Source organism: Callorhinus ursinus, unplaced genomic scaffold (genome assembly GCF_003265705.2).
Source record: "Callorhinus ursinus isolate GAN/ISIS: 27379988/994484 unplaced genomic scaffold, GSC_fseal_2.0 scaffold1, whole genome shotgun sequence".
NCBI classification, from domain to species: Eukaryota; Metazoa; Chordata; class Mammalia; order Carnivora; family Otariidae; genus Callorhinus; species Callorhinus ursinus.
Genome location: NW_027397063.1, coordinates 85450963 through 85470224, shown reverse-complemented (window position 1 = coordinate 85470224; position 19262 = coordinate 85450963). Strand labels below are relative to the sequence as shown.

The window sequence follows — 19262 nt, the reverse complement described above, 5'->3', positions numbered from 1 at the left end:
TCTCCATGGCTCATTAAAACAAACCTCTTCTTTCATGTGTTTTTGTATTAACATAGTGCTACTTTATATTTTAAGAATTAAATAATTAGTCCAGCCTCGGGACAGCCTTATCAAATAAAGTCTGACCCTCGTCTTACAGGTAAGAAAAATGAAGCAAAGTGGTATTGTTCAGTATCAACAAACATTATTGAGAACCCGATATGGGCTAGGTACAGGGGACACAGTGATGAACCAGTTACAGTTCCAGCCTTATAAGCATGCCAGCAAAAAAGTAAACTATGATACTGTGAGAGACGTGCTTTATTCGATATATAAAACAGAATACAGAGCAAGAGTACAAAGAGGAAAAACAAAGAGAATGGATACCTAACAGCATAGAGGAGCAGAGGTGAGTTTGCAAATGGTTCCTAGAGAAAGAGGGTGGCAGTTGGCCAGGCCTGGTGGGGACTGAGTTTGGGAGGGCATTTCAGACCAAGCAGAGGGTAACATAGATACAAAGACAGGGATATGTTGTCATTGGCATAAATAAATGAGCTTCCTTTCCTGTGATTGTCAGGGAACATGACATGAATCTTAAAATTATTTTAAGTTCAAAGTGAAGACATTTTATTTTATTTTTTAAAGATTGTTTTTTGGAGTGCCTGGGTGGCTCAGTCAGTTAAGCGTCTGCCTTCGACTCAGATCATGATCCCAGGGTCCTGGGACCAAGCCCCATCTCAGGCTCTCTGCTCAGTAGGAGCCTGCTTCTCCCTCTCCCTGCCACTCCCCTGCTTGTACCCTCTCTCTGTCAAATAAATAAATAAAATCTTAAAAAAAAAAGATTTTGTTTTTAAGTAATATCTATACCCAACCTGGGGCTTGAACTCACAACCCCAAGATCAAGTGTTGCATGCTCTACCAACTGAGCCAGCCAGGGGCCCCAAAGTGAGGACATTTTGAATAAGTTAAGGCTAAAACTGCTATATGTCATTATCTGTAGTGTGGGAGTGAGATTGGGGAACATAATAGGAATAAGTTTGTGAGGCTGGAGTGAAGGAGTACCCAGTTAACTTGGAGATAAAGTAGGCCACATCAATGGGGCAGTGAGAGGGCATAGAAGAAGGGGGAAGGAGTCATGAGGGTATTCTCCATTCTAAATCAGCAAGGTTAATTAACACAATAAAAACTAAACTCTCTCCCTAACCTCAGCTGTCAGGACTCCAATCAGGAGTTTTGGTCATGGCTTCTGCTCTTGAAGGTTAAGTACAAAAATGTGCTATTAAGACACCACACGGGACCCATGTCTACTATTTATTATCTCATTCGTCATTTTCCAAATAGGTTATTTTTGCTCCACATTGGGACAAGTATTCTTGTGATCACGAAATAAGAAAATGTTAGCCAAAATATTTTAAATCTCTTAAGCCTGTGGATTTGCGCATTAATTAATTGTTCCTATTAAAGTTAATGCGGTGAGCCAAAGGCAGGTTATTTCAGCCCAGTGCTCAGTGTTTATCTCTGCAGGTCACAAAGTCCCCCCCATCCTCCGCAAATGATCTGGACTTGCAGTTTGAACACTTTTCTTCTCCTTTTAATGACATTATCCCATGCTCAGTGTAACCACTGAAGAATGCTAGGTTAAGGGCAGCAGGCTTACCCAAAGCTGAGGGTATTAGTAAGCACCATTAATAAGCACCAACAGAAATTAAATGGGCTGTGGGAGACTTGGTCACAGTGTCTACCACTGACTTTACATTTTGTACATTGCGGAAGAGGCATCAGAAATACCGTAGCAGGATTTATTAGATGACATAAAGAACATGGCAAACAAGTTTTCATATTTGATCCTGATTACAAGACACACTGGTGAGGCTCATTAAGAATGAATATAAAGGTCAACCTCTTCTGACTATTTGTGTTAGAGCAGCTCAATCTATAGAAAGGAAGTGGAATTTTCCTAAAGATATGATTAATGTGATGCCAGGTTCCTTTTAAGCCCTTTTACAGAGTCCTCTTTTCTTTAAACTAAAGAGACGGCTCAATACTTTTCAGGGTTTTTTTTTTTTTTTGGTACTGAAAATAACAATTTCTGTGTCCTGATCATCCTATATGCATAACGCTTTGTGCCTTACATTTGTTTGAATTGCATCCCATTGACTTTAAACACTAAGGTCAGAGCACTTCTGGAATGGAAACATGAGGATCTCCCCATATATTCTCCCCAGTGAAACAACCAGAACTGGTGACAATTATAAATAAAAAATGACCATTGTGACATACAATATCAATAGCATAAAGGACAAAACCACAGGATTATCTCAATAGGTAGAGAAAAGGCGCTAAACAAACCCCAACACTCTTTCAAAATAAAAATAATCTGGCGCCTGGCTGGCTCAGTCGGTAGAGCACGCGACTCTTTATCTCCGTGTCTTGAGTTCAAACCCCATGTTGGGCACAGAGCTTACTTTATAAACAAAGAAAGAAAGAAAGTCAACAAACTAGGAATAGAAGTTCCTCAACCTGACAAAGGACATCTGCAAAAAAAAAAAAAATCTAGAGTAATCACATCTGATGGCATAAGACTGAAAATTAGCCACATGAGATTAAGAGCAAGACAAAAATGTTCACACTCTCCTCTTTATCCAACAAAGTACTAGAAATTCTAGATAATGCATTCAGGCAAGAAAAAGAAATAGAAGGCATCCAAATTGGAAAGAGGTAAATCAATTTGTATTCTAAAATGGCATAATCTGGTGTATAGGAAATTCCAAGGGATCCACCAAAACACTATTAGAACTAATAAATGAGTTCAGCAAGCTCGTAGGATACAAGATGTGTGCAAAATTAATTTTCTATACACTGGCAATGAATGATCAAAAAATGAAATTAGGATGGGAATGTAAATTGACACAGCCACTATGGAAAACAGAATGGACCTTCCTAAAAAAATTAAAAATAAAAAAGAGAACTATGATAAGATGCAGCAATCTCAGTTCTGGTTATTTAGCTAAAGAAAACAAAAACACTACCTTGAAAAGATATCTGCACCCCCATGAAGCATTATTTACAATAGCCAAGACACGGAAACACATATTTACTATTTATAGATTCTTACTGATGACAAAAGTAAGCAATAAGCCTCCTCTGAAAATAGTAATTACCTTCAGAGCATGCTGAGGCCAATGATGAAGGATTTTTCAAACTGTTAAGGATCCAAAATAAAAAGCTTTTCACGCCATACCTTTTTAAATTCTCATTTCCCATATAACGTAAATTTCCTTTTCTAGAGGGCACCTGGGTGACTCAGTTGGTTAAGCAACTGCCTTCTGCTCAGGTCATGATCCCGGGGTCCTCTGATGGAGTCCCACATCTGGCACGCTGCTCAGCTGGGAGCCTGCTTCTCCCTTTCCTTCTGCCTACCACTCCCCCTGCTTGTGCTCTCTCTCATTGTCAAATAAATAAATCAAATCTTTAAAAAATTTTTTTTCCTTTTTTAGAGCATTATATAATCTTTCAAATGTCACAGCATACTAAATTTTCTATTAATCCAATTAAAATTTCACAATCTCACTTCAGAAATAGTTTATATTTCATAGCTAATTGATTCATATTTAACATGTTGATGCGGTCCCTAATTCCCAATACTCTGATACCAAGTCTTTCAACAGGAATTTTTATTAAGAGTTTATAATCCAGGGGCCCCTGGGTGGCTCAGTCGCTTAAGGGTCTGCCTTCAGGTCCTAGGAACCTAGGATCCAACCCCTCCTCCCACAACTCCCTGCTGCTGAGTGGAGAGCCTTCTTCTCCCTCTCCCTCTGCTGCTCCTCCTGCTTGTGCTGCTCTCTCTCTCTCTCTGTCAAATAAATACATAAAATCTTTTTTAAAAAGTGTTTATAATCCAAGTTTGTAGCAGTTGAAGGACATCATGTCAGACTGTCAGACATAACTGATGAGTCAATCCTCCAATCCTATTTTATCATAGTAGAGAAAGTTATTTCCTTGATTATTCCAGCCTTTTTAGCATGTGTTGGTGCCAGGACTGAGGCAGGAGCTGGATTCCTGCTACCTGTAATTGCAGTATGTGACAGAGCCAAGATCAGTGGAAGGTCAGAGACTAGGCTACAAGGTCGGATCGTTTATACTGTAATCTTTGGCAAGGCAGTGCTAGTAAAAAATTTTAAAAAATGCTGATGGATGGATTGGATAAATACTGTGCACCTGTGTCATGCGATGGCACTATACAAGGGCCTAGGTATGGGGGCTGCAAAGAAAGAAATGTCGGTCTTTCATCATACCTTCTAGTTGAGTTTCCTCCTTTATTACGTTCATTATTACATTTGTTACATATGTTATTAAATTCTTTCCATAAAAGAGCTTGTGCTGAGCCGGTAATCAGTCTTGTTTCCCAAAAAGGCGCTATATAATTGCGATGGTTTATGCAATTGGAAGGAAGAATTCATCAGGCAACAAACTGTAGATCGTGACGAAGCCCAATCATTTCCAGTGACCTCAGATGCCCAAGCTACATTCAGGATTTCCAAGCCGAACACTCCCGGCGGCGTGCAAGCTGGAGACAGACTCACTCGGCTAGAAGGGGAGGATGGTTTCCTATGTAAAGAACCTCCAGTCCCAGAATCCCATCGGGACTCCAAATCCCAGAAAGCTGGCAGGGCAAATCTATCCCAGTCCCTAGTCGGCTGACCGCAGACGCGACCAAATTAGGAAACCGGGGTGAGATGCCGCAGCCTTTGTCCCTAATGTTTTCCCTGCAGGAAGGGGGCTTTTTAGGGAGAACTTTGGCATTCTCTCGTCACAGCTTCCAGGAAAGCCTCCCTCCCGGCCTATTTGATGTGAGAGCCAGCGTCTCCCATCCTCTCTCCCCCTTTTCCTAGCCCCCGTAAGAATGGTTCAGCCGGGCGGTGAGGCTCCTCGAGGTGGATCGATGGTTGCGCCCGCCCTCCCCCGGAATGTGGGCCTTTGGAGCTAGCGAGGTGGGAGGGACCGAAGAGGGGAGGCGTGCTGGGCCCGGGCGGCGGGAGGAGCCGTGCGGTTCCGGCTGCCCCGGCGAGGCGACCCTTGGGTCCGCGCCGCGGGCGGAGTGGACAGGTAAGCAAGCGGCAGCCGCGGCTCTGGAAGAGGCTCGGGCAGCGGAGACCCCCCTCGGCGCCCGGCGCGCCCCCCGCACCCTCGGCCTCCGGCTTTGAGGCGGGGGAGTAAGGAGATGCCGACTCAGAGGGACAGCAGTACCATGTCTCACCCGATCGCAGGCGGCGGCAGCGGGGACCATTCTCACCAGGTCCGGGTGAAAGCCTACTATCGCGGGTGAGTGTCTCAGAGTAGGGGTGGGGGTGGGAGGGGAGGGGAAAGGCCCTCCCGACTTGGACTGGAGGAGGGGAGGGTGAGGGGCTGGACATGTGGGCGAATTGGCCCGGGCGGGCGACTCTAGGGACTCGGGATCGGTCGGAGTGGTCGGGGGAGGAGCATGGGGCGCTACGTTGGGGCACCCCAAGGTGTGTTGCAGGGCGCCCGGGAGTCGCGCGGCTGATGGTCCAGCCTAGGGTCCGAGGGAGGAGTCTTGGAATAGAGCACGTCCACCTGGTGGGTTCGAGAGAGACTCGCCTACTAAGAGATTTACAAGGGCTTTACGTCATTAAGTCTGGATGTGTTTGGGGTTGAGAGTTGATTCCGAGTGATGCCTCAGTGAACTAAGTTTGCTATGGGCTTAAAAGACAGTACTACTTTAGTTTGCTGGCTCTTTTGATTACCAGAAGGCCTATAAAGCCTCTGGTTCTCTTAAGTCAGGTTTACCTTCCTCGCCTAGAAGAGTTCACAAAGTGTATCTGGACTATGGTCAGGCTGCCTGTGTATTAGACATAGGAGTTATTATTTAAGAGTAAAGTTGAACCGTTTTTAGGGATGTGCATTAGGTGCTTATGTCTCGCCAAGATTAGGTTGTATATGTGTAAATTAAAAATTTGTGAATGCTGCTTTGTCAGTGTTGCTTCAAGGACCATTTGATGGGGGGAAACACTGCAGGGAGAGAAGAGGACGAACAGAGGTTCTAAAATCTGTGATCTTTACTCATATTGTTATCCAAGTTATAACTCCTGTGCTTACCAGGAATAATCCAGTCCTAATATTGTGGTATTAGATCATGTTCTATAATCAGTGACCTGAAATATCCCCCTTCCCTTGAATTCAGTTGTGGTTTGAAATATGGGATAATTACATTTAGTAGCATTAGAAAGGTGAAATGTTAGTGTGAACATGAAGATTTGAAGCTAAGGGTTAACTGAAAACCCAATGGCTTTGGCCTGTCTTACTATTTGTCCAAGCAGAAGTAAGTTGCTTAAAAAAAAACAAAACAAAACTCAAGCACTAAGAGGTTGAAACTGCGTTGCATACTTTTACATTCCTGAGGGGATCAGGGAAGATAGCAAACTTTCAAAACGCCTCTCTTGTTTTGATTTCGAAGGAAATAGAAGGCCTAAAATGTGTTATCGGTTTATGTAACGACTTACTAGTTCGCTTGCTGCCATGTAGCCTCTGACCTCTTATTAGCTTGACTGTATTCAGCAGTAGTTTACAAGAATTATTTTGGACAGTGTCAGTGTTTTTGCTTAAATTGATCAAGGAGGTCTTCATTTTAAAACAATACCAAGAAGTGTGTGTATGTTTTTCAAAAGTTTGTAGCAGTCACAAGAACTGTTTTGACTTGAATATGGTCAGCTATGAACTTTGGACTGTGGCGGAAAGAAGCTTTGCTTCCTTTACCTTACCTTTAATTTGATAGATGAGATATTTCACTTTTTTTTTTTTAAGAATATTGATTGGACATACAGACTTTTTTTTTAAATAAGATTTTATTTATTTGACAGAGAGTGAGAGAGCACAAGCAGGGGCAACAGCAGAGGGAGAGGGGAAAGCAGGCTCCCCGCTGAGCTGGGAGTGGACTTGGGGCTCAATCCCAGGACCCTAGGACCATGACCTGAGCCCAAGGCAGATACTTAACCGACTGAGCCACCCAGGAGCCCCTCACTTTCCATTTTATAAAGTTGACAGTCCATGAGTTATTAGGCCCAGAGAATGAAATATATAGTGGGTGTTTTTTTTTTTAAGGTGTCTCATTATTGACAATTTAAAAAAACTGGATTAAATGAATATACTCACATGGTAGGAATGTGCAAATTGTACAGAGGTATAAAAAAAGTGTCTTCCATCCCATCATCCCAGCTTCCAGAGGTATCCTGTTGACAGTTTTTCTGTTCTTCTGGAGGTTGCCTTTATTTAAAAGTTATACTTCTGTTACATGATTCAACTTTAGATAGTACCTATTAATCCCATCCTCTCAAAGATGAGAAATAGGGTGAATACTACCTTTTGCTTGCTCTTCTCCTGGTTGGTGCATCTCAATTTTTGATAGTTAAACTATTATTTTCAGTTCTCTGGTTTACATTTATGACTTTAAACAATGTAAATTCTTGTCTTATTAAATTTAGATAGTTTGCAATGATTTTAACTATGAAGAGGAAGAAATTTAGTTTCTCCCCATTTTTACTGGTTTGATAAATGTAGATAGGCCTAGTTAGCAAATTAAAATTATTATAAACTTCTCCTTTGGAAAGAAATCAGTCTGTTATATTTTAGTAACGTAGGTGTCATATTGTCTTGGCTTATTGCTACAATTATTTTTATAAAAGAGAATAAAAAAGGACATATAACCCTTTTAGTGCCTGACTAAAATTTCTCCAAGACATTCAAGTTAACATTTTGCTTTTTAAAATCAATGAATTTTTGCTAAAAGAGTGAAACAATCAAACCCTTGCCCTTTATTGCTTTTTATTCATTGAAAGCTTTCTAACAGTGCCTTCATTTCAAGCCTCATTTAAAGACAACATCAGCACTCTCTAAATTGTACCAATTTCTTTCCCCTGAAATTAGATCTGTTAAGATTATATGTTTATTAACAATAGTCTAACCTGGTGGTTTTGATATTACATAGTCAGCTGCTCATTACTACAGATGAAACTAAAATGAGTCACCAGTGAGGATAGCTAATAAACAGGTTGGCTAACTAGAACACCTACCTGATTTTAAAATAGAAAATCCTTCCTTTATATCAAGAAATGTAAGGACAATGTGCATTTGAAAAAAGTTTCTTTTCTTTCAGATCTTATGAAAGGTCATTATCAGAAAGTTTTCTCCTTATCCCCTTCTAACAGTATTTCTTTCCAGTGAACATTGAATCTTGGAATAGCCAGAATTTTTTTTTTAAGATTTATTTATTTATTTATTTGAGAGAATGGAAGAGTGAGAGGGAGAAGCCGACTCCCCGCTGAGCGGGGAGCCCGATGTGGGACTCGATCCCGGGACTCTGGGATCATGACCTGAGCCGAAGGCAGACGCTTAACCAACTGAGCCACCCAGGCGCCCATAGCCAGAATTTTTTAGTGACTAAATTGCCTTCTTTCAAAGGTGTGTATAGTGTTCTCTCATTCAGTTAAATTTGTTCTTAGTGCAAATGTGATGTCCCTCTAGATATAACAGAGATTTAATTAGATTTGTTTCTAGTTTTTAAGCAGGAGATTAATAACATTGAGAATCTGACTGTATTGGGGTGCCAGTTGGTTAGTCGCCTGACTCTTGATTTTGGCTCAGGTCATGATCTTGGGGTGGTGAGATCGAGACCAGTGTGGGGCTCCATGTTCGTTGGGGAGTCTACTTGATATTCTCTTTCCCTGCCCCTCTGCCCCTCCCCCCAGCACGTACTTGAACTTTCTCTCTAAAATAAATAAATAATCTTAAAAAAAAAAAAAAGAATCTGACTGTGTCACGGCCTATACACCCTTCTTTCCTTGACATGGGAGCTTGTCCGTGAGTGGCCTTCCTTCTTCAATCATTACCTAGTAGTGTTAGGAGGAAGAGAAACAGGTTTTGTTGGTTAGTGATAAATTGCTATTGTATGTGCTTTTCCTTATATTAAAGTTACTTGATATTGTGGGATAGAGTTTAACAAGATGTCTGGACTACTTATTTCATTGTACGTTATAAATGTATGGGAAATTTTGTAAAAAGTTCGTAAAAATGCTTTTTAAACCACTGCCATTGAACGGTTTTAACAATCTAGAGGATTCTTTCTGTGCACGTCTACAAATAGGAGGAGATTAACTCCTTGTATATTTGGATTGTATAGCTGGCTCAGTGAAGAAGTATGCAGGATTTTTCTGTGAACAAGTCTTGGCAAGACTTGTTTTTAAAAGTATTGCAAAATAATTTCAGCAATATAAAGCATATCTCTATAATGTTCTAAGGAAATACAAATAGTATATTGAGTTGGGAGTTGAGAGAATGTTAATTATTGGTCCTGGAGCTTCTGGCATGGTACCTAACCACAGGACAACTGATCATAGCTTTATCAGAGGAAGAGAAAGGACTTGGTGGCCTGGTGCCAAAAACCAAAACAGCTCTCTCAGAAATTTGAATCAGATAATATGGAGATAAATTGCTTGTTAGCAGTGAAGACTGGAGCTGAAGAGTTAAGGGAGAGGCTAGTGAGGCCAAGACCAACCATGTGCAAACGTCAGGTCTGAGAAAGCAGAGGAGAAAGAAGCAGCTTTCTGCAGAAAAAATTCTTCCTGGAGATCCATAATAGCTTTCTAATACAACTCCCAATCCTCTTGTTAAGGTAACTTGAGTGTTTGGGTTTTTTTTTTTTTAATGGTTGAAATGAGCATAATTAAAACCTGAATTTTTAAAATTCCAGTCTTGCTTAGGATTCCACATATTACCTAAAGTGTGTTTAAACTCACTTTAATAAATATTGTTGAATACCTACTGCCTACTCTAAGGTAGGCACAGGGTGCTAGGGTGGACACAGAGGGTGTAGAGGTGAATAAGCTAAGGCTCTGCCCTCAAGGGACTGAGAAACTTCTAGGAGGAAAGACATAGAAGAGTTAATAAAGGAGTGTGTATATGTTTATGTGTAAGGTGCTTGCAGGGATGGATACTGGGGAGGTGTTTGGGGTTTAGGGAAACCTTACTAGAGGATGAAATGTTTGTGGCTTTTAAAGGGTAAATAGGTTTGCCTGGTTGATGAAGATGTTGGGTGGGGGTCATTCCAGGCATTGCACAACTGTGTGGTATGTTTGGGGAATTCAGATCAGTTTAGTTGTTAGTCCCATAGTCATTCCTTATTAGGACACAGAGTTTGAAGTGGGCACTGATAAGAAGTGAGGCTAAGAAGAAGGCTCACAAGCACTACTCGTGAAGATTCTCGAATATCATACTTTGGGTTCGGACTTTTTTCCATTGGTGAGGGTTTTAAGTAAGAGATTCATGCTTAGATTTTCCTCTTGGAAGGATCACTCTTGGACCCAGTATGGGCGATGAATTAGCAGTGGATGAAGACTAATTGGAGGCTTTGGAAGTAGTCCAGCTGAGAATTCAGAGGAGGAGAGGATATGGATTGAACAGCGATTTTAGGGGATGGAATCAGTGTGAATTATAGGTTGACTCCTGTGGGGAAGAGGAGTCTGACAATAATAGGTTTCTTGCTTGAGAGAGACTAGGGAATATAGGAGGAAGAGATTAGTGAGAGGAGGTAATTCATTACCTGGAACAAGTGACCGAATTTTGAGTTCATCATGCTTTGTGGGCGTCCAGGTGGAAATGCCCAGAATTAACTGAACAATCATTTATTGTGTGCCTGCTGTATGTCCCAAGCCCTGTACCTGGCAGCTAACTTAGGCAGGAATGTGGCTGAGAATGGTGACAGGAACAAAAATGTCACCAGTGACCAAATGCAGATGACAAAGGCAAGGCACTAAAACTAAATTTTAAAAATGCAGATGTACAGAAAGTCAAAGGTTCCCCTTGTAGCCTCTCACCCCCACTTCCTAATGGTACCCACTGTTAATAGTTTGGGGAAGTCTACATCGTATTAATATATCTGTAAGTATAGATATTGTGTACACACATACCCTTTTATTTTTCAAGTAAACAGATTCTATTTCTACACATTTTTCTGCAACTTGATTTGTTTTCATTCATGATCATCTTTCCATGTTAAGGTAGACAGGGATAAATAGATACATATATAGAGAGCAATCTGCTTACTTTATAATTGATATATAGTGTTCTATAGTATTGTTATACCATAATTTAATCTTTTTCCTGATTGATGAGCATAAAAAATTACTTTCATTAAATCACTATTTCAGATTATGCTGAAGGAACCTCCTTTTTATTTAATATATATTCCTGCAAACATGGTCCAAAATTTGCCTGTTTTAAAACTTGATATTGTCCTCCAAACACTTACCAATTTCTGTTCCAAACAACAGTGTACAAATGAAGTGTTTTCCTTGTGTTCCCATTGCATATTGTTGGTCTTTAAAAATTTTCCCAGTAGGGGGCGCCTGGGTGGCTCAGGCAGTTAAGCGTCTGCCTTCGGCTCAGGTCATGATCCCGGAGTCCTGGGATCGAGCCCCGCATCGGGCTCCCTGCTCAGCGGAGAGCCTGCCTCTCCCTCTCCCTCTGTACCCAATGTGCACGCGCTCTCTATCTCAAATAAATAAAATCTTCAAAAAAAATAAAAATTTTTCCAATAGGCAACACATGCTAACTTTTTTATAGCTCTTTTATACATTACTGATCATTTGTAGTTCTTCTGTTTGTTTATTCATGTCTTTTGCCCAGTTCTTCTCTTGGATTCTGTCCTTCTATTGTGCTCTCTCTCTCTGTCAAATAAATAAATAAAAATCTTTAAAAAAATATTTTTTCATCTATTAATTATGCAGCTTTTCAAGTGATTATCTTTTCAATAAATCTGATATTTGGGGGTTTAGTTATTTGTAGTGTACTGACACAGCTTAGTTTTTTAAAAATGTATTCTAATACTGTTATTAAATAGGTTCTTTCACCACTGAGTTGAAGGACAACTTTGTTGTATACTAAACTTATCAGATGGAATGTAAGTACTTTTTATTCGGTTTCATTGATTTTTTTTTTTTTAAGATTTTATTTATTTGAGAGAGCGAGCACAGGCAGAGGGAGAGGCAGAGGAAGTGTGAAAGGGAGAAGCGGACTCCCCGCGGAGCAGGGAGCCCGACGCGGGACTCCATCCCAGGCCCCCGGGATCATGACCTGAGCCGAAGGCAGACGCTTAACCAACTGAGCCACCAAAGGGCCCCCAGAAAAAAAAATCTAATTGGTATTTTGATTTGGAATTGCTTTGAATTTATAGGTTAATGTGAGAACTGATAGTTCTATAATATTGAGCTTTGCCTTGTAAGTATACCTATTTATTTATTTATTTATTAAGATTTTATTTATTTATTTGACAGAGAGAGAGAGAGAGAGAGAGCACAAGTAGGCAGGCAGGCAGGCAGAGGCAGAGGGAGAAGCAGGCTCCCCGCTGAGCAGGGAGCCCGATGTGGGGCTCGATCCCAGGACCCTGGGATCATGACCTGAGCCGAAGGCAGACGCTTAACCGACTGAGCCACCCAGGCGCCCCTAATACCTATTTATTGATCTTTTTCACGGTTTTCAGTAAAATTCCTGTCCCTTAAATCTTACACATTGCCTGTTAAATTTATTCTTAAATGTTTTATAATTTTATTGCTTTTGTGAATGGGATCTTTTGTTTTCATAGGCTTACTAAATACCATCTATTTTTGAATATTTAAGTGGTCACCCACCTTATTCTAATAATTTCTTAGTTAACTATCTTAGAATTTATAGCTAAATAATGTCATCTGGAAATAACAATTGTGCCTCTTCTTTACTATATATCTCACTTATTTAATTTTTCTTATCTTTACTATTTGGCTAGGTTTTCTAGACAGTGCTGAATTTTAGCAGTGATTCTTTTATCTTTTTTTTTTTTTTTTAAGAGAAGGAAAGGGGGAGCAGGGAGGGGCAGAAGGAGAGAGGGGGAAAGAGAATCTCAAGCAGGATCCATGCCCAGCATGGAGCCCAGCGCGGGGCTCCGTCTCACCACCGTGAGATCATGCTCTGAGCCGAAATCAACAGTTGGACGCTTGACTGACTAAGCCACCCAGACATCCCAGCAGTGATCTTTTATCTTAATGAAATATTATCATTAGTTAGAAAAATTTCACCAAATTATCATCAAACATACCAGTCTCCTTTTGCCCCTTTGAGATATGCTAAAGAGCATAGAAACTAATCTTTATAATGTACCCAGTTGTTCCAAGAACTATGATAAGTGTTTTGTTTTATTTAATCTTCACGACAGTATTCAGAGGCAGATATCATTATCTGCATTGTATGGATGGTAACATTGAGTTTTACCCTTCAGAGAAATTTCTTTTTCTCCTTTTACTCTATTGACGGGGTTTTTAAAAATCATTTTTTTGCTTTATTGTCAAATTCATATTTCACAGTTCTTTTTGAGCCAGTTTTCTATTTTTTTATTAAGATTTTTTATTCACTTAGAGAGAGAGAGAGAGAGTGAGTGAGCACAGAGAGGGGCAGAGGGAGAGGGAAAGAGAAATTCCAGCAGACTCCTCCCTGAGCTCAGAGCCTGACAGGAGTGAGGAGAGTCGGGGGGAGGGTGGCTTGCCTCCATCTCAGGACCCTGAGATCATGACCTGAGCCGAAACCAAGAGTTGGACACTCAACCAACTGCACCACCCAAGGGCCCCATCTATCATCTTGATCATTAAAAAAATGGAAGTTGCTTTATGACTTTCTTATGAATAACAATTTGAGGAGTGATATTATGAGATTGTATGAATATTCTGTTTCCTCAGAACCTTTAACCCAGTGATTTTACCATCCATGGATAATTCTGTCTAAATCTATTATATCAGTGATTACAAATAAGACTTTTTTCTCTTTATACTACATTTAATTTGGGAGAAAAGGTTATTTTGAGATAGCAGAAGGACTGAACCGGTGGTTCTTTTTTCAGGTTTATTTTTAAAAGCAATTAATCCTACAGAAAAACTTTAGAGTCTATATTTTAGAACATAGGAACATAATGAATGCTTAAAGCAGTTTGTCTTCTGAAGCCCAGTAGCAAAATTAAAACTGCCTTTTTTTTCTTCTTTTTTAAAAATTCAGCTAAAACTATATCTAAATTTGCCATTTTGGGAATCTTTGTGGTGAAGCAGACTATATTCTGTCGAAGACCAGTGGTAAGATAATTTATGCTAACACTGAAGTTAAAACCAGAAAAAAAAAATCTTTCATGCGTAATTGGTTTTATACCTTTAGAATGAAATATCTTTATTTTGCAGCTCATTTTTAGCTTTAGTGCTGTAATAAGGATCTGGTGTTTGTAGAGGGTATGAACATGGTGCTTTCTCAATTACTTAGAGAAGTGTTTATATAAAACTCCCTTAAATGTTTTAGTTCCTGGAACTTAAGGAGTGGCAGTTGATAAAGCATGACTCCTTCACTGAGTCTCTTTAGGATGTTTGTACTTATGTTTTTTAAGGATTATTTAGAAAATATTTGTTCTGATAAATATTTTTTAGCTCTTGAAAAGTAAGATTTCTTAAAAGTCCCTATTGTTTACAGACATGCTTATGTATGTGTTAATTGTAAGTTCATGTGGACCTTAGTAAGGAAGTCATGTTTTGATGATATCTGATACTAATTTTTTTCCCTTGCATTCAAAAAACATAATGCCATACTTGTTCTTTGCCAGAGAAAGTCTGTGGGAGCCTTTCCTTCTCTCATTTAATTCTAAAATACATTCTCTCAACCCTTACTCCCTCATACTAATAACCTTGAGGGTATTTTGAAAGAAAAATTGCTGGGCAGGTGGGCAGGAGGATGGGCTAATTGGGTGATGGGTGTTAAGGAGGGCACTTGTGATGAGCATTAGGTGTTATATGTAAGTGATGAATAACTAAATTCTACTCCTGAAACCAATACTATATTTAACTAACTTGAATTTAAATAAAAGCTTGGAAGAAAAAAAATAAATAAAATTGAATTACAAAAACGAAATTGCTTTAAGGTAAGCATATTCTCTTATAATGTTGTTAGAAGAAGGAACTATTTTCTTTTTTTTTTTTTAAGATTTTATTTATTTATTCATGAGAGACAGAGAGAGAGAGGCAGAGGCAGAGGGAGAAGCAGGCTCCCCAAGGAGCAGGGAGCCTGATGCGGGACTCAATCTCAGGACCCTGGGATCATGACCTGAGCCAAAGGCAGACACTTAACCATCTGAGCCACCCAGGCACCCAACGAACTATTTTCTATTTTTATTTTCTTTTTTAAAAATAAAATTTTTAAAAATTTAAAACAATTTTATTCATAAAATTCATTTTAAATTTTGTAAATATTTTATTTATATTTTTTACTAGAAAGTAAATTTTATAATAAAATCATACCTTTATATGGTAAATAAATTGTTAATCTGTACTATTCAGAAGAGTCTAAATACAAAGTACATCTTCTTTCCATCTCTAATCTCTCTCCAATCTCCAGTTCCACCACCCGGAGTTAACTACTTTTAAAATTTTGTTTTGTTTTGAGGTGGCTGGGTGAATCAGTCAGTTAGGCATCCGACTCTTGATTTCAGCTCAGGTCATGATCTCAGGGTCCCGAGACTGAGCCAGCGTTGGGCTCTGCGCTGGGTATGGAACCTGCTTAGGAGTCTCTCCCTCTCCTTCTACCCCTTCCCCACTCCCCATGCTCACTCTCTCAAAAAAATAAATAAAAATAAAAACCTGTAAAATTTTGTTTTATTATATCCATTGCTCAATATGAAAGATGAGGAATTTAGTACTTCTTTATCACTGTCTCTCCTATTTTTAGTTCTAATGGTTATGTTTGTAACTTAAATAATGTACCTTCTGCTTTTCTTTTTAATTGTGGTTAAAAAAAAACCCCACTAAATTTACAGCTTAACCATTTTTAAGTGTACAGTTCAGTAGTGTTAACTATATTCACTGTGTTGTGCAACCAATCTCTAGAACTTTTTCATTTTGTAAAACAAACTGTACCTGTTGAACAACTCCCCATTTCCTTCTCCTCCCCCCAACCCCTGGGAACCACTGTTCCAATTAAATGGAGTCTGCAGTATTTGTCTTTTTGTGACTGGCCCATTTCACTTAACATAATGTCTTCAAAGTTCATCCATGTGTCAGAATGTCCTTACATTCATTCATTCATTCATTCATTCATTCATTTAAGTTTATTTATTTATTTAAGTAATCTCTGCACCCAGTGTGGGACTCTAACCCAGGACCCTGAGATCAAGAGTCGCATGCTCCTCTGACTGCTCCAGCCAGGTGTCCCAGAATTTCCTTAAAGGCTGAATAATATTCCTTTGTGTTTATATATCACATTTTGTTTATCCATTCCTCTGTTAATGGACACTTGGGTTGCTTCCACCTTTTGGTTATTGTGAGTAATGCTACTATGAACATGGGTGTACAAATAATTTGTCAGAGTCCCTGTGTCCGGTTCTTTTGGACCTGTACCCAGAAGTGGAATTATGGGATCAAATGGAAATTCTGTTTTTAATTTTTGAGGACCCTCTGTACTGTTTTCCGTAGCTGCCGCAGCGTTTCACACTCCCACCAACAGTGCGCAAGGCTTGTGTTTCTCCACATCCTTGTCAACACTTGTTAGTCTGTTTAGTTTTGTTTTGTTTTTGATAGTAGTTATCCTAATGGGTATGAGGTGATATTTCATTATGGTTTTGATTTGTATCTCCCTAATGATTAGCGATGTTGAACATCTTTTCATAAACTTGTTGTCTATTTGTATATCATTTTGGAGAAATGTTGGTTCAAATCCTTTGCCCATCTTTTATTTGGATTATTTGTTTTTTTCTTTTTCTTTTTTTCAAGATTTTATTTATTAGAGAGAGAAAGAGAACGAACAGGGGGAGGGGCAGAGGGAGAGGAAGAAGCAGACTCCGTGCTGAACGGGGAGGCTGATGTGGGACTCAGTCCCAGGACCCTGGGATCGTGACCTGAGCAGAAGGCAGACACTTAACTGACTGAGCCACCTAGGCGCCCCTATTTGGTTTTTTCTTGTTCCCTGTTTTTATTTTTAAATGATTAGTTTTAGATAGAGTATTGACTCTACTAGGAAAGAAACATTTTGAATTTATACTTTTATCTTCTCCACATCTTGATTCTTCTTAGTAGTTTTTACATTCTAAAAGTTTGTAACATTATTCTGTTCTTTAACTTATAAATGTTTGTTTAAAGCAATTTAAAAAAGCATTTGTGGGGCGCCTGACTGGCTCAGTTGGTGGGGCGTGCGACTCTTGATCTTGGGGTTGTGAGTTCAAGCCCCATGGTGGGTGTAGAGACTACTTAAAAATAAAATCTGGGGCGCCTGGGTGGCTCAGGCGGTTAAGCATCTGACTTCCGCCCAGCTCATGATCTCTGGGTTCTGGGATCCAGCCCGCAGTAGACTCCGTGATCAGCAGGGAGCCTGCTTCTCCCTGTCCCTCTGCTCCCTCCACCTCTGCCCTGCACGCTGGTGCTCTCTCACTCTCTTTCTTTTTTTTTAATTTTTTTTTAAAGATTTTATTTATTTATTTGACAGAGACACAGCGAGAGAGGGACCACAAGCAGGGGGAGTGGGAGAGGGAGAAGCAGGCTTCGTGCTGAGCAGGGAGCCCGACGCGGGGCTCGATCCCAGGACCCTGGGACCATGACCTGAGCCGAAGGCAGATGCTTAACGACTGAGCCACCCAGGCGCCCCTTACTCAGGTCTTCTTTAAGATTTTTTTTTTTTTTAATTCATTTGAGAGAGAGAGCACATGAGAGGGGGGAGGGTCCAGGGAGCCCAACGTGGGACTGGATCCCGGGACTCCAGGATCATGACCTGAGCCGAAGGCAGTCGCTTAACGACTGAGCCACCCACGCGCCCCTCTCACTCTCTTTCAAATAATTAAATAAAATCTTAAAAAAAAATAAAATCTTAAAAAAAACAAGCATTTATAATGAATGCTTTTGTAGGTGTTAAGCACTTGAAGAGCCCAGTAGTGTGAGTAGATGCGTAAAGAAGGAAAAGTAATCTTGTGTAAATGAAACTTTTCTCTTTTAAAGATTCCTTTAACTTTGTTGTTTGGGGCTGGTATGTTTTCTTCGTTACTTTTATGCCATCTGTTTTCAGTCATCTGGGATTTTTACTTTCTGGTCTGCTGCTGGTGCCTTTTCTGATTTCTAAGACTTAATTTGCCATTTCAATTTTCTGTTGTTTCCGTGGGCCCTTCGAATGAAGGGATATAGATATGTGTTCCCTCTGCCATATTAAACTAGAAGTATCTGTTGCCTCTGTGTGTTGCTTTTAGAAGGTTGGATGGGGAGGGGGAGCGTCAGATCACAGTGTCCACCATAGGTGTCATTAGATTTGGATTTGAAGTCATATTCTATTTTTCAACTGGGAGAGACTGGCAAACATTCCTTTGTCCTTTGCTTTTTAAATCTGTAAAATAGATTAGTATGTCTGGTTTGATAGATATCATGAAGGTTATGTAAGATAAAGTTTGTTTCAACACCCAGAGTATACTCAGTATTCTATAAATGCTTACGGGCAAAGGAAACATAAACCATGATATTTCCTTGTCAGAAGTGCATTTTCTGGAAGATGGGTTTCTCCTAGAGAGTATTTCTTCTGCATTCAGTTAAGAAATGTTTGAGTCCTTATTATGTTAATAGTTATGTGAATCTATGAAAAAGTCCGAGAATTTTTGTCTTCCAGTTGTGTACAGCTTAGTTGAGGATGTGTTATCAGTATATGAGTTAAATAACAGAAAATGGAACATAAGATACATGTCGGGCAGGTTTAGAAGTATAGACCACTGGGCTTGTGTGGTTGAAAGAGGTTTAATGGAAGTTGGTGTTGAAGCACTTCTTAAAGAATTGATCCCCACCTCCCTATATAAACTGGGCCTTGAACTGCGGAAAGGTCAGAATTAAAACTTGGATCATCAAGGTCTTATGTGTGGAGGTTATGAGTAAACCAGATGTCTGTAGAAGAGTATTTGTGTTGGGAATGGTGGGTTCAAGTTGAAAATAGAACCAGATTATCAAAAGACTTAAATACCACACAGAGAGCTAGAATTACAGATTTAGGAGACACCCTACACAGAGATAGTAGTTAAAACATTGAATGTGAATTAGGTTTAGAGAGAAAGGAAGAGTGACAGAATGAATATGAACAAGGGTGTAAAGAGTATCTTGTGGTCGAAAATCGAAGGAGACTTAAGAGTTCAGAAAAGCAGACAGAGAGCCAGGGCAACATACTATTATGAAAGCCAAGGCAAGAGAGTTCTGAGG

General features: G+C 39.8%; 1 protein-coding gene across 2 annotated transcripts in view; it reads left to right on the top strand.

Annotated features, from left to right (window-relative positions):
* The first annotated feature begins 4913 nt into the window (after window positions 1-4913).
* Window positions 4914-19262, top strand: part of PRKCI (protein kinase C iota) — a 66433-nt gene continuing 52084 nt past the window's right edge. The window contains exon 1 of one of the 2 annotated variants that reach the window (XM_073897490.1): window positions 4914-5301. In XM_073897490.1, coding sequence (XP_073753591.1) covers window positions 5201-5301 — 101 coding nt within the window. In that variant the 5' untranslated portion in view covers window positions 4914-5200. The remainder of the gene's footprint in view (window positions 5302-19262) is intronic. The other variant, XM_025879074.2, reaches the window with a different exon arrangement.